General features: G+C 37.5%; 1 protein-coding gene across 7 annotated transcripts in view; it reads right to left on the bottom strand.

Moving 5' to 3' along the window:
• LOC6032095 overlaps nucleotides 1-27490 on the bottom strand; it is a 148510-nt gene that overhangs the window by 6629 nt on the left and 114391 nt on the right. The window contains exons 9-13 of one of the 7 annotated variants that reach the window (XM_038250273.1): nucleotides 13660-14129; nucleotides 13346-13600; nucleotides 12969-13288; nucleotides 12699-12907; nucleotides 4727-7602 (exon numbers count right to left, since the gene is read on the bottom strand). The exons of the other annotated variants lie outside the window; for them this stretch is intronic. Of the exons in view, the coding sequence (XP_038106201.1) occupies nucleotides 7454-7602; nucleotides 12699-12907; nucleotides 12969-13288; nucleotides 13346-13600; nucleotides 13660-14129 (1403 nt within the window). The 3' untranslated portion in view covers nucleotides 4727-7453. Of the gene's footprint in view, nucleotides 1-4726; nucleotides 7603-12698; nucleotides 12908-12968; nucleotides 13289-13345; nucleotides 13601-13659; nucleotides 14130-27490 lie in introns of those variants that run through there. 7 annotated transcript variants of the gene reach the window in all.

The following is a 27490-nucleotide window of genomic DNA, read 5'->3' as shown; positions in this document are numbered from 1 at the left end:
CTCGCGTGCCATTTCGATCTCCTTCTGCGTAGAGAGGTGAGGCATTCCATTAGCGTTGTCAGGAAGGTCGTCGAGAAGTGGAGTTTGAATGGAGATGATTTGAATATTCAATTTAAAAAAATATGTGCAAAGTTTTAGGTTATTATGATTATTTTAATCTGTATAATAAGACAAACAAACGCTTGGACAAGCGTAAGAAAATTCAATTCGCTTCTCTTGGATTTCGTCATGTTTATGTCATGACTATCTGAACCCAAGGAATTTGCTTGGAGTAGGAATAGTAGGAATAGAATCAATTCTACCAGAACCAGAATATTATCGCCATCACCATTGCCGGCCGCTACCTTCTCCAACGAATACCAGAGGGCAAGAAATGGGAATTTGGAAGACGGGAAGCGTTGATGCTCCACTTTATTAAGGGGATAAGGGAAATTCTCCATATATGTTTAAAGTAAGTTTCCCTTGGAGTTGGAATGTTTATTTCAATTATGCAAATCCCCGAAATTAAACTACTAAATGAAACATTATTTTACCTTGCTGGCTAAATTTCACTTCGGATAATCGAATCACGATTTTTTTTGTTTGTTGTCTTGTTTTTGATTGTTGAGCTATGACCCTTAAACTACTCTAAAGTGATTTTTGCAATTCCGTCGTGAAACTACTTACTTTTCCTGTCATTCTTGAACGACGAAATAGCCTACTTTTCTGTACCAAAAATAACAGAATCGAATAGAAACACTTTTCAAAATAAATGCTGAAAAGTTCTACTTTTACGCACTGAAATGGGTGCTGAAAAGTTCAACTTTTCAGCACTTGTTTCGAAAAGTAACACTTTTCAACATTGTTTTGATTTAAACGAACTATTGACAAATACATTAAAATTTGACTTAAAATTTCACTCAATGGGTGTTTTTTGGAATTGCAAAAAATGTTGTATGCAACTAGTTGCAAAACTTGATTTTTTCAGCACTCGTCGAATTTATCCAACTCGGTGAACTTCGTTGGATAAATGTACGACTCGTGCTGAAAAAATTCTCTTTTTGCAACTTGTTTCATAAACTACTATTAGAATTTTTAAATCCAAGATGGCGGCCAAAATGGCGCAGTATAAAAAAATGCATTTTTTTAATTTTAGAGGCAATCAACCATTCAAATTTGACTAAAATAGGGTTACAGAATTCGAATTTGATGTAAGAAAATAAAAAAAAAACACGAAAACAAATTTTCTTGATTCGATTTTGCTGACGGGTACAAAATTTAACCTCAATCTTTTTCGTGTACGTACACGCAATACATGCGCACGTAGATAACTCTATAATAAACATTTATAAAGATGATTTTTTTTTTGTGTGAACCTGTCATACCTGTTATAATCTAAAGGCCTTGCGCCCGAGTGACAGCTACAGCGACGGGTTGCAAAATTTCTCTTTTTCAGCATATCTGCAACCAGTGATGCCAAGAACACAATTTGCTAAAAGATTCTTTAATCGGCTTTATCGGATATTGTGAAAGCAGACAATAATCAAAACACGAGCGCAACTCGGTGTTCTGGCGGTAATTGGCCGAACACGAGTTTGTGTTCCGGTAACTCCCGGTTCTTCACTTACTTGATGGGCACATTTACACCATGTGTAAAAGTGGGACACTTTCAGCCACTGGATCAAAATGACCTGAGGCCATTCTGCATCTTCCCGTAGGTACCAAGCGTGGTGTGCGAAGAGCTTACGCCAGACAATCTGGCTGTCGATGTTAGTCCATCGACTGGTGAGGTTTCTTTTCCCGGTTCCAGTATGGGTCACTGGACTCGCCTTGAATAACACATGCTAAGGTGCGATAAACCAGGTTGTGTCGGGTGGAGTATGCGTGCCGAATGCATTTTTTAAGACTCTTGAGGTACGGTATACGGGCGGAAGTTCTTTAAAATGTTTAATAAACCACAACAGAACGTGGACGGCTACCTGTACATCTACCGGATACCAACTCGAGAGCTTTACGAGGCAATGCGGTATGCAGTTATTTTCCCTTTAGCATGCCTCTGCTTGAAGTCAAAACCCGAAACCTGAACACGAAGATACTATATTACATTTCAAAAGCCTCTTCGCGAACTTCGAAATGCGAAGCCATCAACGTAAGTCATTACAATGAATTGAATGATTGAGTTGATATAATATTAGAACTTGGCTACTTGCCTTTGAAGTCCCGAATTGAAACGCAATCTTCCCGCATCACTCGTTTCGCCAACTGTGGTGTGAGTCTCGGACCAGGCATTTGGTTCGTGTCTTGAATACTGTAGTGTGTAGTGCTTAAAGTTGTATGTGCTCGATACAGACTTTTATGATAGGAAGTAACAAACGTGGACAAGTTGGACTTTCTTTCAAGACTAAACAACCTTTTTTGTTTAGTTCGGATAGACTTTATTTAGCTATTTAAATTTCTACTCTTAGCTTCTAACTGATGGTTTGAGTTAAATTATAGAAAAACTTTTCTGGTGCCTCGTCGCATGTTACTGCTCGTATTATGTACAATTTTGAACACACACAAATTCCAAATTTATGTATCGCCTGCGCTGCTGATTCATGTTTGGTTAAAATATCCATCTATCCCCATGGTTTTGTATTTCTGTGCTCTTTCGCTATAGCTTGCTGTCTCTTACTTTTTAACGCAAAATTACCGTATCCATTGTATTATCTATTGTTTGGTTACATTTTTTAGTAGAAACAGTTATCACAAAATCAAAATCCTAGAAGCGATCCAATAGTTTAAATTTTCTCATTTATTTTTTTGTTAAGTCGAGTAAGCCTAAAATTTCAGATTGTCCGTTCCGTTTCGAGAATTTCGCGTATCACCCGTTGCGTCGATTTTTAATTGCAAGTTCATAATTTAGTTCTTGTAATTCGAATTGTAAGATCCCAAATCAGACTCATAGATTCTTGCACTTTTTTCTTTAGCTATCTTTAAACCGAAAAGAAATTTTTTTTCTCCAAATTTTCGACTGCTTTTAGGAACAACTGCACTTTTCCACAATCATGTTCGGTATGGTCGAGTAAATCACGCGGTAGCTCAGATCGAAGTACAGCAGCTTGATGGGGCTCATCTTTTTCGGCGAGCAGCACGGGATGGCCGACGTGCTGAGCTGCATCACGTGGGTGTGCTCGTACTTGGGCAGGAAGCTCAGCATGCACTCGCCGGCGCAGTAGGAAGCTTCGTACCGCTTCGGCGCGATGATCCAGTCCCAGCCGAACTTTTCAAAGTCCACCGTCAGCGGGTACCGGCAGCAGCTGGGTGGGATAAGATAGTTTAGTAACTGGATTATCTAGGAAGTTTAGATAATAGATAATTCAGTTGTTTTTCGAATTTAAAGATTTTTCATTGAGTTCGGATAATTTGAAAACCGAAATGTGGATTATCCAAAACTTCATAATGGATAATCGACAGTATGGATAATCTAGTCAACACTACAGAGAAATTTACTCTTACCGGGTCTCGTTGTCGTTCTCCTCGCAGTCCAGCGACAGGTTCCGCTTGATGCGTTTTTTCGGTGCGTCACGGAACTCGATCTCGATGTAGGGGGTCTGATAATCAAGAGTTAGATTAATAAGGTAAATAATAGTTAAAGAAAATTGCAATCAATATATAAACAGTCGATGACGGAAGGTTGTGTGTGTGCGTTTTGTTGGTTGAGCTGATCTGAAACGAAACTTCAAAAGTCATCGGGAATAATTTATTAAAAATTACTCAAGATATATTACTACATAGGTGACATTCAGCTTGTGTCCACCTTTGAATGTTAATTCGCAAGCAACGACATAACCTCACGTTTTGACAACCTCATTCGGATAAAATATCCGTCAGCAAGTTTGAACTGGTTTGACGTTTGCTGCGGGTGCCGAAAAGTGAGGTTTTATCACTGCTTGCAAAAGTCAACATTACCACATGAGTTACCCCTACGAAAAAATCATTTTACTTACCAAAACTGCAAAAATCTGGAAATGACATGCCAAAAGCCCAAGACAGAGTGCAAGCCAGCAAGACAAAACAAGAGGGCGGAGGCACAGAATGCGAGTGTGAGAGACAGACAGGTGACAATGAAAGTGCAGTTGGTTTCAAGTTTTTAGTTTTGCTCTTCATGTATATTGCAAATTATGTGTGTGTGTGTATAACTTTTTTTGTTGTTGTTTCGCTCCACTTTTTCCTTCCACTTTCAGCTTCTTCCGTCGATTTGTGTGATTTGTTGTTACTTCCTTCGAAATTGAACAAATTTCTACGGTTTTTTGGGGTTAGGTATTTCCGCTTTCCACTACTTGTTGAGCTCAAACAAGATTTAACTTTATGCAACTTTTTTACTGTTTTTAATGTGGCTGTTTTTGTTGTTGTTGTTGTAGTAAATCTGGTTAATTGAAGCAACTTGAAACGCACTACTTTGATTAAATTATGTGGTAATTTTAATTGCGTATGCATGTATGTGTTTGGATGCTCAATCTACCAATTGTTAGAGCTCAGTTTCGAGAAAGGAAGTCTCACATGCTGCGAGGATCAACTTTTTTTGGAACTAAGGGTTACTTCCGCTTTTTATTTCTTGATTGGCGCTTCTCAGGAAAGGGTCCTACAACAATCTCGCGGGAGTATCAAAACAACAAGCTAAAAAGTGGTGCGCCAAACACGTGGTCGGAAGATTTCCCCTTGGTCCAGTTGGGGTTGATGCTCGCGAGGGGAAGGAAAAACGTGATTTTTCATAAATAAGTTTATTGGTTTTTAACGCTAGGTTGTTTCTTTCGACATGGTTCTCTAGGGGTTTTTTTCTTGTTTCAATGATTTAGTGTCGGTGTCGTTTAGGTTTTTTTCTTTTCATGTTTCGATTTCGTGTAAGTGTGTGTCGGTTGGTCGAGATGAATATATTCTTTTTTTTTCTTTAATTATTTAAGCTTAATGATTGATAAGTTTGCTTCGCACAACATGCTTTTCCATTCTAGCTAGCATAAGAATAAAGTGTTTTGTTTTGTTCGAGTGTGTTGGCATGTTTGTTGTGATTGCACAGATTTGTTTTTTTTTTTTTTGTTGTTGAGACAAAGTTAGTAAGAAACGCTTCAGTTTTCAGTTAGAATTGCATGCAATCGTCACTATCGTTACAAATAATATAATTGAGCATCCGAGTCATAGCTTGGAGACGAACTTCTTTTCTCATCATCGCATCAAGTTTGTTTTCTTCTTCTTCTTTTGCTGTGTGTGTTGATATCTGCATCAATGAGTGAGCTTAAATTTGGCCCAAGTGTGTCGATTATCACTAAAGTGAGTTTTTGTTTGTTTTGTTTACTTTAAGTAGATTAATAATATTCAACAGATTTGCTTTCATTTTGTAATATGAAGAAATAGTTTACACGGTATATACGTCATCTTGCAAGAATAACTGGATACAAACATCAAAAGAGCGGAAAGGAAAGAGATCTAAGCAGGCGGCGCGCGGCGCGGTCGGATTTTTTTGTTTTTGTATGGCTCGGTTGGCGCGGTTGCTTTGATGAGGTGTCGCACAGGGGTGAAATCAGGGAAGAACCAAACAACGTGGACAAATTTATCTACAATTTCACTACTGCTGCAAGTACAATTTATACGTAATGTTTTACTAGTTTTTTTTGTTTTCATGAATTGTTTTCTTTGAGCCTTAGTCACAGCAGCTTGCAAAATCAACTCTGTTTGGCATGTATTCTCTCTACACTTTCGAACGAACGAAAACTAGAGCTCGACTTGTTTTGTGTTAGTGTGTATGTGTGTTTGTTTGTCTTCTTAACTTACTTTTCTGTTCGTAAACAACTACCAATACTACTGCTAAAAGTATCTTTTTCTGCTAATTTTCGCAATATAATGGTTATTTATATGTTTATTTTCTCAATGAATTATCAAAAACTGTTCAAATTCACTACGGAAAAGTAATTTTCAGAATTCAAATGTGTAAGTCAATACGATATTTGTTTGTTTTTAAATGTTTTACTCGCTTGTTAAGCTTTATTCATAAGAGTTGTGTTTTCTTCTTCTTCTTCTTCATTATCGTCTGCGTTTCGCCGCGCACAAAATACCAACTATTTTTTTAGTGTGTGTGTCCATGTTTTTATTTCCTTTCCGACAATTTATTTTCTACATATGTAAATGTGTATGTGTGTTTTGATCCTCTGCACGCAATCTACTCCATCTACTCAAAACTAGTAATGTGTGTGTGTGTTGTTTTAGAATCATCTTTTATCGTAGTTTTTGCTCGATCTCAATCTCATTCAGTCCATCCCTTTCCCTTTGAAATTGTTTCCGCGTTCTCTGCCCCACTTTAAAGGTAAATATAGTTTCTTCAATATAGATTTAGCTCCAACTCCAAACCCAACAAAAATAAACCAGCTATTTTCTCCGCTCTCAGCGCGCGATCTCTCGCGCGCTCTTCTGTCTAAGTGTGTGTGTATTGCAACGAAATCGCACTGTTTGACAGTGTTTGGGTGTGTCATTAGATGTCAGCAGTTTCGCGCTTTGGGTGTAGGTTTAATTTTGCGCCGAAAAAGGCGGCCCCCTCGCGCCTGCCAATTCTGCATTGAACGCAGTGTTTTTTTAGATTTGCCTTCCAGTCGCGGCGGAATTTGCGTAAAGATTCACGCCGCGCTTGGAAGTGTAGATTTTGGGTGGAATTTTTAAACTTCAAACTGGTGTAGAAATATGTACAATTTGTTAGTTTTTTTTTCGGGGGAGGAAAAAGTTCACAACTTTATTTTGATTTGTGAGTTTGTTTTGTGTGATTTTGTGAGTCGTAGTAAAGATACTGGAAAATGGTAACCATTTTTCATGGAAAATTTAAATAGTCTATCAACATCTATTAGAGTAAATGGAGGGAAAAGAAGAATCTCTTTGCTTTAGTTTTTCATTCTCATTTAGATAAATAATGCTTCGTCCTTGATTTTGTTTTCCTTTTGTCAGCAATGTGTATAGCTATCATATTTACACACACAAAAAGAGTAGTTTTGTGTTCCTATCCTCTCATCTCTCTTTTTACTCTTTCTCTCTCTCTCTCTCGCGCGCTTTCTAACCCGAGACAAACGTCCTCCTCGATATAGTGTCGAAAAAATAAAAGGATATAAAAAACTTACTCAACCGTAAAAAGGTATACTTCCAATAGTACTTCGTCTTATCTGAACACCGATCATCATTAAGCATCATTGTCGTTCATAAGGTTAGGTATTTTGTCGAAAAATGCTTCTTTTTTTTCTCTCTCGTCACACTTCTTAAAAATACTGGATTACGAACTATGATTAGGTTGTTGTAAAGCAACACATCACAAAGGTTTGGAATGTATATATCTTCGAACTTCAATTCTGATCTAAATATTCCTAAACAGGGGGATGGAGGGGGAGAGATTGTTTGGGGGGGAAGTCCACTACTACATGACTTCCCCCGACAGTTGTGGTTCTACGGGGGATTCGCAAAATTATGACGTGAACTTGGCGTTGTCGAGCGAGGGCCGCAGGACGAGGGCGCCTTCCACCCAAAAGTTTGGTCTGTTGATCATGTTCTGCCAGAGGGACAGCTCCCGGCCGGTCGAGTCCATCCAGTCGACGGTGCGGCCACCGTGTTTGCCTAGAGGATCGTGGGATGAGAGAGGAACGTCATTTCAGAAGGGGGTTGGGCAATTCGCCGAAGGTTGTTTTGCCGAGGTGGAAATTTAGTCAAAAGAATACAGTAGTTGTTCGGTAACTGGGCGTTGTTTAACTGGGCTGCTTTTTAACTGGGCGCTCGATAACTGGGCCGTAGCCCAGTTAAAAAGCAGAAAAAAAGCAGACAAATGTCAAAAAACCAAAACAAACCGAAATCACCGAGGGGTTATTGGATGCAAAAATCATGGTCAACAAATAAAAAAACTTTTTTCAAACATTTATGTAATTTCAAGTCACAATTAAAGAAATATGAAAAGTAATCATTGTAAACAAATTTGAGTAACTTTTATTTTTATATTTCATCAAATAAATATTATGCATCGGTAGTCCCCTCGTTATTTTTCGTTCAGCCCAGTTAGCGAACAGCATTCGATGACTGGGCTACGTTCTCAGCCCAGTTACCGAACAACTACTGTATTTGATATCCAGATATTACTCATCATAAACTATTGATGAAATATACTAATAATCATTAAACAATTAATTAAAGTTTAATTTTTTGCATTGCTCTCCTCTCTCGCGCACGAAAGATCGATTGATTTTCTTGGAGAATTTCGGAAGCGATTTTCTTTTGCGTGATTTGTCTCCTCTCTCTTTCGCGGGTGAAGAAAGTTCGCAGGCGATTTTTTTTTTGCGATTATTCCATCTCTGCCGTTTAGAATCGTGAGATCTTTATGGTCTATGGTGATGATTAAAAAACTGAGAAAAAAAAACTTTTCAATACTCAACAAAGCCTTATTTTCAAGACGAATTCTTTAGGTTATCGTGAATCGATTTTTCTTTGCAGCATGTGGAACGAATTTTCTGATCGATTTGGTGTATTCTGCAAAGTTATAGGTTATGATAAGGATTTTTCAGAAAAAAAACCTGGTACACGAAAAAAAATCCTTAATGTTTATTTTACATTTTATAATTTATGATATAACTATTTATATATTTATATTATTTCAGATTTAAAATTTAATGACCGAAATCAATATTTTGCACATTTCAAGATTTGAAGGTATTTTTTTACATTTTTTTCATGTTTATGCAATTTAAAATTATTATAAAGAATAATCAAACAACTACCATTTTTTGGAAGAGCTTGGAAAATTCCCAGGAATTTTAATTTGTTGCCTTTTGAAGTTATCATTTTGTGAAAATAGAGTTATTCTCAGTATAATCTAATTTGCACTCAATTTTCAACTCGCGATGCCTCGGGAACTATTAGTAAGATTTTTAATGTCAAAAATAATACTTTTGTGAAATTCTGAATTGCCTTATAATACAGAATATCAAAACGCAGAATCTAAGCAGATTTTCAAAGGGGGAAAAGCCTAACAAATGTCATTGAATTGTCTGGCAGAAAAATTCAAAAATCTTTAAAATTATGAAATAGAAATTCCTAAATTTAGTTAAAATTGAGAAATAAAAATAAACTTAATTTTTCACGCTTGAAATAACAAATACATACAAATTAAAAAAAAATCAAAATAAAAAAAAATCAAAGCTTGGAAAATACGAAAAATGTTTAACAAATTTAAAACTTCAAAATTTGAAAATAAAATTAAAAAATAAATAAAAAAATCTTAAGTTGAAATATAAATTCAAAAATGAAATATGAGCAATTCTCGCTGAAACCGTCCCACTAGATGCACATGTTCTCAAATCGTGACGGCAATGTTCTCATTCGATTCAGCGCACCAAAAAACCATAAAAACAACCTTCGAACCAATGAAAATGTCAGCCGTTAGCCACCTGTAAATAGAAACTTGTTTTGAACAATGGATTTTTTCGAAAAAATGCCCTAATTTGAAGAAATGATATCTCCCAAAATACATTACCAAACATCAAAAACTTATATATCGTTGGAAAGGTAATCGCGAGGGCTTTCTATCGGACTTTGATAAACATTTGAAAAATTATTTTTTCAAGGGTAAATTTAAGGGTTTTTGGGAAACTTACTCTTAATTTTTAATTTTGACCGTGTTCGCAACCACTTATCATTACGCAGCCATTTTCATTCGAAAGATTGGACGATTTTGCATAAAATCAACTTGAGAAAAGTAGTGTAATGAAATAGTTTTCGTATAGTTATTAGCGGATGAAAGAAATTGGTAAAATTTCAGTTAAAAATAACCAAAGCTCAGACTTCAGAAATGAGGCTTATTTACAGGCATAACAAAGCAGGATTGTATTTGAGCCGAATAAATAGTCATCTGAGGCAAATCTGGACATATAGGATGAATAGGGACAGCTATTTCAACTATGCTTTCACTCATTAGATCATATTTTTAATTTGTTTATGTAAAAGCATACAAAAACAAACAAGTTTCTAAATTTGAAGCTTTTAAGTACTCTGAAAACTAATGTCCTTACTTAGACTGTAGTCTCGATTCGCCACATTTCACTGAAGTAATATTTTATGTACAGAATTTGAGTTTCAGGAAGGTCTGCTTTATTTGTATATCCTCAATCGTACACATAAAAGTGCCAAGTTGAAATCAATATTTTTTGATCAAGTTAAAATTTGGTGGGGCTGTTGATACCATCAAAACTAGCAAGAAACTCGATTTTTGTTCAAATCAAACTACGCCCTTTTATTTGACACATGTCAATTTACGATAAATTTATTATTATTTGGGGTGAATAACAACTCCCAATTGAAAACTGTATGGAAAATTAACTTTAAAAACAAAAAAAAAAAATAAAAATCCCTTTGCCCCACATACGGTGCAAAGCTACGCACTTAATTTTTTTGTGGTAATTGCCTAGTTCTCGACATAAAAGCGATTTGAGGTAAATCGTAGTACCTAGGTACTACGTTTTGAAGGCAAGTGATAGGGGTACCATTTTGTATATACATCGAATCAAAAATATTGTATGGTCGGTGACAGAATGATTGACACTAGGTGCATACCTTTGCCCCGCTCTTCTCTATTTAAAAAAAAAATATGTTGGGATTCATTCAACTTTAATTTTAATTGCTATAAATATGGAAAACTTTGTATCAAGTTTTCACTTGCGCAACATAAATACACTGAAAATAGTTTTAATTGAAAACCAGACTACACCTATAAATTCTACGTAAAATTATCTTTCTAGTGAATTTCTTGCTCGACTTTGTACTACTTGCGGTTTTAAAGATATAGCAGTTTGAAAATGAAGGTTTTTAACATTGTTTGCAAAAAAAAAGCGAAACTTTGGGGTGGTGTCAAATAAAAGGGCGTAGTTTGATTTGAACAAAAATCGAGTTTCTTGCTAGTTTTGATGGTATCAACAGCCCCACCAAATTTTAACTTGATCAAAAAATATTGATTTCAACTTGGCACTTTTATGTGTACGATTGAGGATATACAAATAAAGCAGACCTTCCTGAAACTCAAATTCTGTACATAAAATATTACTTCAGTGAAATGTGGCGAATCGAGACTACAGTCTAAGTAAGGACATTAGTTTTCAGAGTACTTAAAAGCTTCAAATTTAGAAACTTGTTTGTTTTTGTATGCTTTTACATAAACAAATTAAAAATATGATCTAATGAGTGAAAGCATAGTTGAAATAGCTGTCCCTATTCATCCTATATGTCCAGATTTGCCTCAGATGACTATTTATTCGGCTCAAATACAATCCTGCTTTGTTATGCCTGTAAATAAGCCTCATTTCTGAAGTCTGAGCTTTGGTTATTTTTAACTGAAATTTTACCAATTTCTTTCATCCGCTAATAACTATACGAAAACTATTTCATTACACTACTTTTCTCAAGTTGATTTTATGCAAAATCGTCCAATCTTTCGAATGAAAATGGCTGCGTAATGATAAGTGGTTGCGAACACGGTCAAAATTAAAAATTAAGAGTAAGTTTCCCAAAAACCCTTAAATTTACCCTTGAAAAAATAATTTTTCAAATGTTTATCAAAGTCCGATAGAAAGCCCTCGCGATTACCTTTCCAACGATATATAAGTTTTGATGTTTGTAATGTATTTTGGGAGATATCATTTCTTCAAATTAGGCATTTTTCGAAAAATCCATTGTTCAAAACAAGTTTCTATTTACAGGTGGCTAACGGCTGACATTTTCATTGGTTCGAAGGTTGTTTTTATGGTTTTTTGGTGCGCTGAATCGAATGAGAACATTGCCGTCACGATTTGAGAACATGTGCATCTAGTGGGACGGTTTCAGCGAGAATTGCTCATATAAATTCAAAAATTAAAAAAAAAAAGTTCATAACATCAAAAAATCAAATATATATAATTATGCTACAACTGAGTTTTTTAAGAAATTATGATTTAAACAAAATCAATAATCAAGGAATTTGTTTCTAACCTAAAATACGACTCCAAAAATGTTTGATTATCTGGCGGCAATAACAATAATTTTTTTTTAAATAATTTCAGAATGTAGTAATTTAAGAATTCAATTTATTAAGAAATTAAGAATTTAGGGATTTTGAAATTTAGAGTTTATTTTTTTTAATTTAGATTTTATAAAATTTAGAACAAAAGAATTTAATTTATTTTTTTTTAATTTTTAGTTTTCGATTTTTATATTATAATTTTTTTTTCTCAGCTCGCAAAATTTTGAATTCTTCAATATTTGAATATTTGAATTTGTGTTTTTTTTTATTTTTACATTTCCAACTTTTGAATATTTTAATTTTTTTCCAAGAATCTCAACGCGCTCTAATCGAACTGGATGAAGGTACCCCATTTAAATTGTGGGCCAAATAAATTCTACGAAAAGAAAAATCTGTTGAAATCGTTTTTATTAATAATTCCAAATGAGAAGTTTATTGTGAATATGTCGATTAAAAATTGTTTAAATTTCAAAAAAAAAATAAGATTTTGGGCGATTTTAAATTCGCTTTCGAAATCATTTTTGATACATATTTATCATCATTCACCTTTAAAAAATAAAATTATTTACATTGAAACCACTAGAAATGAATATACAATTTTTTGCTAAATATCCAAACTGCAAAACGGTAAATGTACCCAATTCCATTCAAGGGCCGTGCCACATGCATGCAAACTTACCCGTCCCCAGCGAGAAGCGAACGCCGCCGAGGAACTCGTTGCTCGCGAGCCGATCGTGGTCCCAGATGGTCAGCTCGAGACCCCGCTCGGACAGCTCCGCCAGCGAGATGTCCTCGTAGATGAAGGTGTAGTTCCAGACGGGCGAGTTGGACCGCTTCACGACCGGCGTTTTCTGCTTCGAGCTGCGGTTCTTGTCCGGCAGAAGGTAGCTGGGTGGGCAAATTTTGGTTACAGCGGTTGTGGTTTTGCAGAACTTGGCACGCGACTTACCTCTTACAAAATGCATCACAGGTTCCGTTGGCCTTGACCGCTTGCAGGTTTTTGGCCTCCTTGACGAGCACGTGCAGCGCGCCCCGGCTTTGGCCGGACGAGTTGGACGAGGTGGACGTGATCGATCGGGTGCTGAACTTGCGCAGGTTGAGCGTGCCCGTTGGGCCACCTCCACCGCTTCCGCTGCTTCCGGAGCCGTTGTGGTGGGACGAGGACGACGCGTGGTGCTGCGGTGTTCCGCCGTCCGACTCTGGCGGGATGTACTTGAGCCCGACGATGATGTCGCCCTTGTACGCGGACAGATCCTCGAAGGGTTCACTCTGCGGGAAGAATCAATTTGAATAATTGTAGAGCATCAAGCGTAGATTTCAACTCACCCTCTCCTGCAGCTGGTACCACTGCGGCGCCGGATTGTCAAACATCTTGTCCTGCAGGCCCATCATCACCTCGCCGAGGAAGTCGTTCCGGCCGAACATGTCCGAGTGCCACACCGTCATCCAAACCGTGCGCGACTGCAGCCCGGCCAGCGAGATGTGGAACCGCAGCACCTCGTCGAACACCGGATTGAGCGTGTGCTTCTTCACTTTGGTCTTGCGCTTGCCGCCCTTGGACTTGTCCGGCAGCAGGTAAACCTGTTGAAAAAATCTTGTTAGAAAAAAACAATCTCTAAGAAACTGTAGAGTAGACCCACCTTAACGTACGGATCGCTCCGGTTCCGCTTGGCGTCGACCGCGGCCAGGTCCCGGCACTGCTTCACGTGGATCTCCAGCGCGCTCTGCTTGTAGTTGTACTGCATACCGAATTCGATCTGTCCGCGAACCGTAACAGTACCGTACCGGCCCTCGCCCGCCCCCGAGTAAACCGAGGCCATCGAGTCGGACCGCAGTCCGAGGGAGCTGAGCGATGCGCGGTTCTGGTGCAGCGCCACCAGCCGGTCAATGTCCTCGTCGGACTGCGACGGCCAGTGTTCCGAGCCGACCGATCCGATCGGACTCGTGGCCACGCTCCGATGGGGACCGGTTCCGGTGCCAGAAGATCCGCCTTTCACAGCGGCCGCTGCCGCCGTGGACAGTTCCTGGTTGCTGCCTCCGGTGGCTCCATTTCGGTCACCGGCGTCGATCACCGGAGAACTGCCGGATTCGAGCGTGCCCGAGGCTTCCTCTGTGAATGGAAGAAAAAAGAGACTCAAATTAGATTCAGTCGTTAAAAATGGAAACCTTCAGAAGGGGTGCGTTCTGAGTTGAGTTGTGTGCGCTCTAGCTTATAATTGGTGCGATTGCTTCCGTTTTGGTGGAAAGATCGAGAGTTAAATGTAGATATGATGACGACGATTGAGCGCAATAATTGCTCGCGTGCCATTTCGATCTCCTTCTGCGTAGAGAGGTGAGGCATTCCATTAGCATTGCCAGAAAGGTCGTCGTGAAGTGGAGATCAAGTGGAGATGATTTGAATATTCAATTTAAAAAACTTTACTTAATCCACATTTAGGTGGTTGTTGCCTTCCTCTCAACGCCCCTAACGTGATCGCAGCACCAACGATGTCCTAATCGTCCTAATAAAAGTAAGTGATCAGTAAAAAAAACAGAACTCCTACAGACTTTTTGTCAACATTGTACATACACCGCCGTGTGGAAATAGATTGAGGTTATGTAAATTCAGAGCATTTTTTAAATTGCTTGTAATTTTATATAGATAAGTGAGATCTTAAAAATTCTTAATCCACAAGAAAGGTCATTTCAGAACCTTTCTAAAAATATATAATATGACAGGTTTCCATGCAAAAACCACCTTTTTTTGCAAATTGTGAAATTGGGTACTAAAGCCCTATGTAAATTTTTATGTACAACGGTAAAAAACACGATTAAAAACCATTTGTGATAATTTTTTTTCATTTAAATGCAAAAATTTTTTTTTTGACAAGACAACATTTTTTCGATGGATCAACTATGGTCCCCTTGGAACGAGCTGTCAAGTAGGAACTTTTCTGTCAAGAAGGACCGCGAGGTTAATTTTTCCAAATTGATTTAAAAATCCATTTTGTGGTCGTACAAAGGGTCATTGTACTCAGAAAAATAAGCTTTATCGCTGTAAACAATAATATCAGCAATCTAAGCTTCATTTTAGGACCCAATTTACATGCAGCAGTTTTTTAGGCATAACTTTTGATGTGCTTTACTAAATCGTATAAGTTCCAATAGGGACTTTTGGGACCCCAAGACCCCAAGACCCAAAATTGGCTCAATCAGTGACGAGATATTCCAGTGGCATTGATTCGGTACACATGTCTACATACAGCCAAACACACAGACATTTGCTCAGCTGGTGATTCTGAGTCGATATGTACAAATGAAGGTAGGTCTAGGAGGTCTAATTAAAAAGTTCATTTTTCAAGTGATTTTAAAGCCTTTCCTCAGTAAGGTGAGGAAGGCAAACATGTGTGCAAAATTTTAGGTTATTACGATAATTTTGATCATGATCTGATGTTTTTAAAACTGAAGCGTTGACGCTCCTCTTGTTGAACCGATAAGGGAAATTCTCCACATATGTTTAAAGTAAGTTTCGCTTGAAAATTAAATGTTTATTTCAATTATGCGAATCCACGAAATTAAAAGTACTAAACGAAACATTATTTTACCTTGCTTTTAACCCTGTCCTATTTCTTCAAAAACAATAAAATAATTGATAATTTGAATAATATGTGCTAGCCTTAAGTGTCACCCAAACAACACTCAATTTTCAAATGGCGTTTCTCAGAAACTAATGGTTCGAGGTTCAATGTCATTTGAGAAAACTGCTGACCTGTTCAAATATTATTTTTTTAATTTCTAAATCGAGAGTAACAAGGGCAAAAAAACCCGAAGGTTTCTTAGGAACTTTGGAAAATCTTATCATGGACAAAAATTTTTTTTTTATATTCTCATTAACATTAAATTAAAGTTCTGTGACTTCATTTCAGTCAAAATTTGATTATCTGGTAAATTTCCAAATTAATTTTCTCAATATTCAATCGACGCCATTTGACCGCCATCTTGGATTTGAAATTTTCAAATCACCTTAGAGCATTTTTGGGGTCGTACTTGAGCACAAAACCCCAAAATCGGAAAACGAAAAAAGGCTATACAGAAAAATAAATTGGCACAAGAAAATTTCTAATTGGCTGATTTTTATTAATTCACAAAATCCGTAAATAATTTTTTTGAAAAGAATATGTTCACAACTTTTGAGCAAAAGAGAAGTATGGTCAAAAAATGTTGCTATCTTTTTAGGCCGCTGCAAATATTTTTTAAAGTTTATGTCTATTTTTATGCTTTTCTGGAAATAACAGAAATATCATTTAAAAAAAATTTCAAACAAAAATGTTTTTTTTTTATAAAGTGCGCTGTTTAGAGATACAGCCACTTGAAATTTGATTCTAACTAAAAATAATAAGTTTTTTTTTCGATTTTTAAGAAAAGTGCCCACACAGAAAAAAAAATCATGGTAATATTACATCTGGGAAGGGGTACATCTTTTATGTCAGAAAAAAGGTGTAATTTTACCTCTGGAAATGTGTAATTTTACCACTTTTCTGATGTAATGTCACTTTTTCAGTCTAAATTGAGGTAAAATTACATCATAAAAGTGGTAATATTCAACCTTCCAAAATTACAGCTTCCAAATTTACATTATTTTTTTCTGTGCAGTGTCCATCCGATTTTTTTTTTCGAAAAGTATAGAAAATTTAAATAACCTACATTTTTTCCAAAGAGTCATTGAAAATTGACTTTTGGTTGCTGAGATACAACGGGTATAAGAAAAAGAATCAGGAAATTTGAAGTATTCTAAGTCTCACACAAACATTCTCCCATTTTCTAATGCCAACTACTGTTAAAAAGTTTAACATTTCTGGAATTTTCTGGTCTCTTCGAATTTTGTTTTTAATTTCGAAAATAAGACTGACTTTTCATAAGGGTGTTATATTAAATATATGGCCCATTTAAAATGTTGTAAAAAAATCAATAACGCAATATTTTTTCCGAGGAGATCAGAAAATTTTACAAATATTTCATTTTAAGTCATTGAATATAGAACCATTAGTTACTGAGATATTGACACTAGAAAATGGCAGGCTGTTTGGGTAAGACTTAAAAAACATTTGAATTTTTTGTTTCAATGAGGCCGTTGCAAATATTTTTTTAAGTTTATGTTCCTCGACCAAAGTCGAAGGGGGCAAAAATAAAAAGTATAAAAATTGAAATTACGTGCCATGGTTTCAACATTTCAATGAAAAAAGTGTTTTAAAATGCATTATATACCTGTCCAGTTGTTTTGCCATCATTAGTTCCCAAAATTTCTAAGTATTGAGGAAAATTTTATTTTTTGCGAAAAATATTTTTTTTGCGGTGCTGTAAATTGGAATTTCATAAAAAATCTAAACATTTTTAAATAAGCCTAAACATGCTAAACATGATTATCAATGCAGAAAAATGCATTTTAGATTGTTTTCAGTTGATTAGACTTCTATTTTCATGGAAATTTTGAAGTTTTTTGGAAAAATATTTTTTTGCCCCCTGATTTTTCGGACAGATTTTGAAGGGGGGGGGGGACATAAACTTTGAAAAATATTTGCAACGGCCTTAATCGATAATAAATTCTTTAAAAAACATTCAGAAATTGATTCAGAGATTTGCCTCATTGTCACTAATATCTCCAGATCTTCCTCAAATCACAACAGAAATTACCTGTAACTTAAAAAAAAATACCGTAAAAAACATTTAATCTTTAAAAAAATATCTGCTAGACAGCATCCTCATAAATCAAAACTAAATCAGCTCCGATAAAGAATCGCGCCATCCCATTTCCCGCAAAACATCGGAATCGGATTTATTCCCCCGACCCCGACGTCACCGACCGCAAAAGGGGTTAACAAGCTTCCCTGCACCGTGCGGTACACGCGGTTTGCTTGCACCTCGGGTTTGCTTTGCGCCTGCTTTGTTCGGTTTACACCCGTACCCGACTCACACGAACCGAGGGTATTTTGGTTCATCGTACCAGCGCACCACGACACTCTCGGTTTGCCGCGTCAGTTTTGTGTCTGGCACTCACCCATGGCATGAACTCGGTATATGAGCCAAGGTGCTTCACTCGTTACGAGCCGAGGTACGTGTCGTGGTACGCGCTGGCGGTACAAAACGGGTTCAATACCACGACACGTACCACGGCACGCTGGATTCATGCCATGGGTGAGTGCCAGACACAAAACCGATGGGGCGAGCCGAGAGTGTCGTGGTGCGCTGGTACGATGTACCAAGATACCAATACATAAATGGGTTCAGGCACGTACCGAAGCTAGAAAACCAAACCCGCGATGTGCGTTGGCACTGGCGCATGGGAAGCTTGGGGGTTAATAAAAATCCCATATGTTTTCATTATAATGGAGAAATCTGGTCAAACCCCGGTTATTTCTTACCCCCCCAGGGAGCGGAACCCAAGGAGTGCCCGTTCATGGCCCAACTTTGGCCGCCTTCTTTTCAAAGTATGGGTCTCTCTAATACATTCAATCAGGACCGATAACAATCGAGAACGAACTTTTTAGTGTAGACAGAACCGTGCTCTTAACAGCCAGGCTGAGCAAGAGTTTGCACAGAAAATTAACTCCGCGTTCGCATAATCTCTGGCCGGCGCTTCAAGGACGATGGCGACGACGACGACAGTTGGGTCATAAATTTCCGCTCAAATTATCCTTTTTGCTCATCTTGTCGTCCACGGAACAAAACGGTTCCGTTCCGTCCTTTTGTTCCACTACTGTTTAATTTAACGCACACCCCAGAGCTGCTCTTCTGTGCCAGGATGGCCGGGACGACGACGTCCTTTTGGGACCACGGCCCGGCACGGAGAGGACGACTAATCCGCCAGCAGCTTATAACCTCATAACAATATATAACCAGTTGGCGCTGTATAGTTTTTACGGGGCGAGCAACAAATTGCTTCTTAACATGTTGCCCGGCGTTTTTGTCCCCACCCCAACCCCCTCTACAAACTCTACTAACTCACGGTAGCAGGTTCCAAGAGGACGACGACGACGACGAGAATCTTTATGTTTAAGCTGATTTTAAAAACCGTTTCACACCATGCATACCGGGCCTTCATTAGCTTTAGTTTGCCGTGGCCACATGGGCGTCAACAAGACTCTCTCTCATTTTCTACTTGCTGTTTGAGGGTTTTGAAGGGCTCTTGCAAGACGCAGGAAAAGTGTGAACAATTTGTTCCCAATTATGACCACTTGAATGTTCAGAGCAACCCGGCCAGGTCATGCTGGGCAGTAGGCTGGTTTTTTAATTGTTTAAATGGAGACGCCAAGCTCTTTGTAAACGGTGAGTAATCGCGCGACTCCATGCTCTCCAAATTCTGTTATTTGTAATTTCAAGTGTAAGGGATATAAACTTCAAAAATTTAGTAATAATAAAACTCATGTTTTGCGTATTTTAATCAGAAATTCAATCCTTAAATACTTCAAAATTTAAAAAGGCTGAAAAATACAGTACTTGTACATTGCAGATGTTTTTGTAACCAAGATACTTGTTCGAAAAGTTAATCTAGAGGAGTAAATTGCTTAAAATTTTAAGTATTCGATGGAGACGAAAAGTGCTTCAAAATGAAGCCAATTTCTCCTCTCAATTCATGCAACGCCCATGCCGTGTGTGTGTTTGTGTGCAAATAGTGGTGCTTTTTGCTTGCAATCTCCCCCAGGCGGCCATCATAGCGTGCCATGCAGTGGGATCAGAAGAAGGATGCCACAGGTGCCTCTCCCCCTTCTCGCACCACCAACCGAACCTATCTCGATCTCGTCCAGTATCGTCCGGTCGTCCTCGCGACCCCCACCATAGAACGCCGTAATCTGTTTCCGCCGCGCCACGACCGTCGCGGTAAACTTTTTCCGCAGGCTGGCCTCCCCGCAGCTAATGTCGTCCAGCTCGAGGCACTCCAGAAAGCGATCCGACGTCGAGCGGACGCTGTCGTTCCAGTTCCAAAATTTGCTCTTGCCGTGCAACTTTTTGATTGTGTTCCGCTGGGACGGTGACAACTCGTCGTACTCGGCATCCCCACCGGAAGTGGAACCGATTCCACCGCCGGACAGTTGCGCCATTTGACGTTTGTACCGCTCAAAGGCACCGTCAATGTCGTCCTCCTCATCACAGTCGGCGTTGCTTCTTCTGACGTAAGGGAAACAGCTCTTCCGGCGACGGCAACAGCAGGAGGAGGAGGTCGAGGACGCTTGACAGCAGCAACAGGCCGCCCGGAATGCCCGCCGTGCCCGTTTCCAGCCCCAGCGCCAAGCCCGGTGGAGGCGGCTTCGCCGGGGTTTGCTGCTGCCATTTTTGTTCTTGTTGTCTCCGGCAGCTTGAGCCTGTTCATGAATCACGGTCTTTGTGCAATGGTTTTGTTGCTGTTTCTGCTGCTGTTGTTTGCTCGTCTTCAATTCCACTGTTGTTGTTGTCGTTTTCTTTTTCTTTTCGGTGACATGCTGCTTTTGTTTCGAGTTGATGCTGCTGCTGCTGCTTTTATGCTGTATGGCATTTATGCTAACCATTTGTTTTTCGCTCAGCTGATGATTACGACTAGATTGCTGCTCGGGGGATGGATGGATAGATTGTGTGGGGACCGTTTGGTGGGGTGACTTTGGACAAGCGAACATTTAAATGATCATTATAAGCTTGTTTGATAAATCAGCAATTCTCTACGTTTCGCAAATCGACTTTGAATTGCATTTTTTGTCTAATTTGCAAACAATTTTTCCTTATCCTGTAATGAAATATCCCCTTGAGAAGGGAATTTCAGATCGATTTGGTGTCTTTGGCAAAGTTGATTCAGCTCAGGACTACAATCCAGCTCAATTCTCCGAAGTGTTTTAAAAGAGCTTCGGATAATCGAATCGTGCATATATTTTGTTCGTGCTTTTAGTTGTATTTTTCTGAAGATAAGTTTTGTGTTAAATCTGGTATAATATCTTATTGCAATTTTGTATATTTTATAATCGCCATTTTTGCAAACTTTTTGGATTTAACACTTCGATGTGATTTCCGAGCACTTTTGGAATTCTATTCCCTTAGGATGTTGGACTCAGGGTTGCCAGGTTGCCAGATAAATCTGGGAATGCCAGATTTTTCAAGTGTCAGCCAGAATAAAGATAAGTCATGATCTGTGCCAGATTTTGACAGTTTTTGCCAGATTTTTTATGTTCTGCCAATTTTGAATATTTTTTTGATTAAAATGAACGATTTCAATCAAAAATTGCAAACTTTTGTAAATATTTATACTATTGAAAATGTAAATTTAACCTTTTTGAGGCCGAAAATTGTATCAACCATCTTAATTTTACAATTTATTGAATAAATTTCTATTTTTCATCTTCTTTCATATTGAAAATTGTATGATTGTATGTGGCAACCCTGGTTGGACTCTAAAAAATGCTTATATTTTAATTAAATTTAATCATCACAAAAACTCGATTTTAGTTTTTATCGAATTGTTTGAGTCTAGAGATTTTTTTTAAAGGTCCTATAAGCTATTGTGCTTCAAATGTTTATGAGAAAGGAGGCGAAACACACAGAAAAAAATCACACATAAGAAAAAAAATCGTTTAAAAAAATCAGCACAAGATTTTTTTTGCAAATTTCGTTGTTGGCGCCACATAAATTGATTTATTTCGCTTTGTTTACAAACACTGTTCATCTACAGTGACCTGTCATTTTTGGACGTGTGACATTACACGAATCCAGATAATCCAGATGATGATTTTTTGAGTTTCTTTCATAGATTTTTCGTGCGCAAGAGAGGCGAGCCATGTTCCTTCTTATTTATTTTTTCGCTTGATGATCGTCAAAGATTTTATTTTCATGAAGATTTTTTCATCGCTGCTATGGTCAAATTGTTCTTGGCCAAGCTAAGTTTTTTTTTTGTTGAGAAATAGTGATATTTAGAGAGTGTTGAAAAAACATCAAAAATCATCCAAATCTACCTTTGTGCATAGCAATTTGAAGGTTATTTTTTCTAAAAAAAATATATTAGTTTTTAATCAAAAAGTTGCCATATTACTTGAGCTCTGAAAAAAATCGAAGAGCTGGGAAAATTCACCATTTCCTTTAACTTTGGTTGCCTATTTTTATTTTTGCAAAGATAAAAAAAACGAAAATTTTACAATAACAACTATTGATTCGATTTTCAATATTGACATTTTTCAAAATTTTCGCGTCTACCTGAAAGTACAAATTTTAGGATTTCAAAGAAAGACTAACAATTAAAAACGGCTTTAACATTCTAGGGTTACCTTTTTTAAAAAAAAATGGCTGCTGAATTACCCTTTTTAAGGAATCAACATGAAAAATTGTTAGGCTTCATTTTTCAATAGATGATATAGGTATTCAACAAAAAATATTGCTGGAAATTAAAATTTTAAATGAATAAATTTGAACTTATGTTAACTGTTTGGAATACATTGTTTAACGTTTCATAAAGCAAAATATCGAATTAAATAAATTGAAATAGTTGATTGAACATAGATTTAACATTTTAGAAAAAATAAATATTATAGCAAATTTATTGGATTTGTTATAATAGTCTGCCGCGATTAGATTTAATTCGAACTGAAATTCAAAATTTGGTTTGTTATTTTTCCCTTTCTGATTAATTAGCAAAAAAAGTTAATGTTATTATAATAATTTATGAAATACATTATTGCGAGCTTTATGCTCGGCTAGAGTACGGTCAACTAAACTAAGCTAAGCTAACTAATATCTCTGAAATACATTTTAGTTTACAGTTTTATTCTCATTTTGAGTTGCAACAAAAGAATCTTCGAGATAAATCTGATTTCAAGTACTGTTTGATTCACCCCAACCAAAGTCACCCCCGCCGTCGGTACCTAAGAAATCACCTTTTTCGAGGAGGCAGATTTGGAGAAACTTTCATCAGTAGTGCTGCTTTTGCTGTTGCTTCTGCTGAAGCTGGTGTATCGATTTTTGTGAACAACTTTTTCCTTCTGAACACTGCTGCTGCTGCTGGCACTGACACTTTTCTTCAACTTTTTGAAATGCATTTATTCCTGGCTTATTTTTTTTTGCAGTGGCTCACAGAGTTGTTAGAAAAAAAAAAACTGTCGTCACAAAAGATTGCAGAGGCCTGCCTGTGTTCCCCTACTCGAGGCTGGATGAAGTCACATGATGATCGCACTCGACGATGGAACGTTTTGCAATTGCTAAAGGAAGAATTGTAGCAAAAAGGTAGCAACGTGGTGCTGGGCTACTATTTTTGAAACACTACACTGCACAACGTCAGCTTACAGCCAATGCAAATGATGGACAATGGACTGAGCTGCTCTATTTTTTTCGCTCCTTTCCCTTAACTAGTAGCTAGAACACTGTCACTGGCACTTGTTTTTGTGTTTTTTTCTCGCAAAGGAAAAACGCGAGGGTGGAATCACTCGGCACAATTGTTGGTCAAAAGCGCACTCGAGCACACTCGCACGTGTATCCCATCGATAGCCAATTTTAATTAATTCACTTTTCCTTTGGGAACAGTTTGCTGCTCGTCTGGCGGGGGAATAGCCAAACGAACCAAACTATTCATGCAAAAAGCTCTGCGATGCTCCCCGGAGTAAATCACGGCCCGGACTGATCGAGTGCGGTCCCAACGACCAAGCATTTATGGCGGCGGTTGGCCAAGTCCCGGAGCGGTGTCAGAAGTCAACTGACGGTCTAATTGAATCAATTGTAGCTGGGTGGAGCTGGAGATGTAGATCATCAGCCGCCACCACCATCGATTGACCGAGGGAGAGTTTGGGGAAGAAGCTGCCCAAGGCGGGATGATATTCGCGTGTGGCGGTTGTTAACCGCAGGCTGGAAGTGACCCTGGAACTTGGTCACCAAGGAAAATCTCTGTGTGCGGTGGCACGTCGAACTTGTGTGGTGTAAATTGGTATTGGTTTGTTGGGAAACCGACTAGTTGATATGATACTTGGTGTCAGAGATTTTTCTCACGTTTGCCGCTGAATGACGTTGATTTAATAAAATGACTAGGCTAATGTAAATTTGAATCAATTTTTTTGTGCTCCTCCCCCTCAAAATTATTTTTTTTTACAAAAATAAGGATGCAAAATCGTTTTTTTATTTTTATTAAATACTGAAATTTAGTTTTTTTGCCAACCCCTGCAAAAATGTATGGATTTTGTTTTAATTTGAACAAAAATTACTTCTACAACAGTAGTATTGTAAAAAAAAACAAATCTAGCAACCCTGTTATTAAATATCGGTACCGTCATCAGGGGTGACATTGGGTCTGGAGGGTGAGATTGGGTCATACAAAAATGCTGAAATTTGTATGACCCAATCTCACCTTCCAGACCCAATGTCACCCCTTATGACGGTACATAAAAATCAATTTAAAAAAATCAACTCTTTCTAAAGCTTTTTGAAAATATTGAAGATCTGAAAAACTTATCAGAAGATGCTCTAGGGTACGTTATCCATTAGTGGAACCCTTTCCTATAGTGGACCCTCTACAGGGTTTTTGATGAAAAAATCAATAAAATCACAATTTTAAGCGCGTTGTTGTCTGCAAATCTTTTATTTGGCATGTTCAGCATCATTTAAATCAATGTTGACTGATAATGAATTGTCCTTTTCACCAAAAAAAGTGTTTTGAGTTCGACATCTGAAATCAGCAATGGACACTAGCATTTTCACAACAAAACTGCATTTATATTTTGTGATTGAATTAACTACACAGAAAAAAAATCATGGTAATATTACATCTGGGAAGGGGTACATCTTTTATGTCAGAAAAAAGGTGTAATTGTACCTCTGGAAACGTGTAATTTTACCACTTTTCTGGTGTAATGTCACTTTTTCAGTCTAAATTGAGGTAAAATTACATCATAAAAGAAGTAATATTCAACCTTCCAAAATTAAAGCTTCCAAATTTACATTATTTTTTTCTGTGTATCCAATTATTTTTTGACTGATTATTTAACTTCAGCAAGTCGAAATAATGGAACTTTACTAAAATAAAGCGAAGAACTGCAAATTTTCGAGCAAAAATTAGGGGGGTCCAATATAGAACAACGAAAATCCAAACTTTTCCAAAAGTGGACCCCTGTTAATTAAACCTTCAAAAATGAAGAAAACTGTGTATTTAAGCAAAAGTTTCTCTTAAACATACAATAAATGCTTGTTGTTATCAACCTAAACGCATTTTTTTTTCAATTGTGAGTATAAATATAGCTGTTTTTATGTTAAAAGTACCAAAAATGCTGAAGCCGTAAAAAATATAATTAATCAAAACAATAGTCAATTATACTTAACTGAAGCATCATAATTGCAGTTTGAAAAGATATTTTATAATAATAAATCAAGAACAAAACTTTTTTTTTAAATAAACATGCGTGGTTTTATCAGCAACTGTAAACAAATCTATTGTTTAGTTTCGGTCAGCCATTTATGTAATTAATATGAAAAAAATGTGCATCAATTTTTTTTAATGATTTTTATGTTAATAGTGGTTTTTGAAACGTTTTCTCTGATCTTTTTCGGAAATAAATGTGTTTAAATATCTGTTAGGTTTTTATGTTGTTTAAAGCCAAATTTGTTAACAAAACATATTTGTTTATGATGAAAAGTGAGCAAAATCCATATTTAGATCATATCATATCATTAGACCTACACCATGCATCAAAACATCAAATATCGGTTAAATATGGTATAAAAATAACAGTTTGCCAATAGTGTACTCGGGTCCACAATCGGATTATGGACCCAGGTCCACTATAGGAAAAGGGGGTCCATAACAGGCAAAAAAAATTTTTTTTCAAATGGCAATTTTTCTGCTCAAAACCGAATAAACTGATAAAACAAATAGTTAAAACTGTTCAAAAGACTTCAGTTTTCATTGTTTTGTACAAAGGGTTATGAAAAAAAGTGTTTAAAATATTGAAAATTTGTGAAAAATGTGCTTCGGCTCTCCTAGGGGGTCCACTAATGGTTAAAATACCCTATTACTACGAAAAAATACAAACAAATTGAGCAGCCTTTCAAATGATTTACCGGTAATCGAAAATATGTTTTTCCTTTCCAGCGGAAATGTAACACCTGAGATCAAGCAATAATACATCAATATCCATAAAATATGTATGTGGCAAAGATAATTTAGTAGTCTCGATACTCGTTTCTCCCCTTGCACAAAAAGTGTACAAAAAAACACACACACAATAAAACAATAAAAAGACGACATTCCTTCGAGTAAGACAAACAAACGCTACGCACGTACTCCCACAGCATGATGAGGCAAGATACGTCGTTACACGTGCCACTGGTGCTGCCACCACGTGGGAAGCCACTCAACGACAATCGAACAATATTTCCTGTCAAAATATTGCCTTCAAAAACCGGTTTATTTTTAGTTGGAAGGAAGCAAGGATTGTTTGTTTTTGCCGGCACGGAGGGAAAAATTTGCTTCTTCATTGATGCATTTCGAATGATTATTCTCCAAATATACGAGCTTGCTTTCATTCAATTTTCCCCGAACAAAACTTTTCCGTCTCTTTCGTCAAACTCCGGTGTAACAGGCACAGGTGTCGTCCGACCCCGGGATCGAGCACCAATCAATTGTGCCGTTTCCGGCCTCCTTAACCCCCTCTTTATTGACCTGTCAAACTACCATCGGAAGAAGGGAAAAATTCGATCCGAAAGCAATGTCACACACCATCCCTCGAATCACCTGAGAAAAGGAGCTTTTCGCGCCAAAAATCATAATCGTCAGCCACTTAGACCTCTCTCTCCTCTTGCTTGAAAGAAGAAGAAAACCTTTTACTTTCAAATTTTCGCAAAAGACTTTCGCCGAGGCTTTCATCCTAATGATGTGTTTCGTTCTTAAGAAAGTGACAAAAAAAACTAACCCATCTCGTCGTCTCAGCAGGCTCAAGGAGGAATGATTCGAAGGGGTAAGACAGGTGGGGCGGCGGCGATGTTTTTCTTGCCCCACATCAACCTTCTTCTTGAGCGATGGGTGTGGAAAAGTTGCCAAAGAAAGACATCAGAACAATTCTCCAAGGACAGTCCCCGCCACCCCGAGACTTTTGGCACTTTTGGTCAAAAGTGACTGGTTGGTTAGGCCGGAGACAGTGATGGAAGGCGCATTGCTCCATCTCGCTCTCTGTCTCTCGCAGTAATTTGACGGAAGAGTCAACCTTAACCTCCGGCAGCCTCTAGACGGTTGTGTCACCGTGGCGAACAGAGAGAACAAAAAAAAGGTTGGCGAATTCACCTTAAAGATATGTTTTGTTTTCTTATCGACAATGTTTGACTATTTTGAAAAAAAAAACAATGTTTACAAATTTGATAACATATACATGCGAATTTGCTTACAAGATTTCTATCCGTGTACAAATGAACTGCCAAACTTGTACACGCACGTTTCAAATCACTCAGTTTTCGTCAAAACTGAACCTACTCAGAAATGAGTAAAGGGAGCATCTGTTAAATTTGAGTGAA

The sequence above is a fragment of the Culex quinquefasciatus genome, chromosome 1, assembly GCF_015732765.1.
Source record: "Culex quinquefasciatus strain JHB chromosome 1, VPISU_Cqui_1.0_pri_paternal, whole genome shotgun sequence".
In the NCBI taxonomy this organism is placed as follows: domain Eukaryota; kingdom Metazoa; phylum Arthropoda; class Insecta; order Diptera; family Culicidae; genus Culex; species Culex quinquefasciatus.
This window is presented reverse-complemented; position numbering and strand designations above follow the sequence as displayed.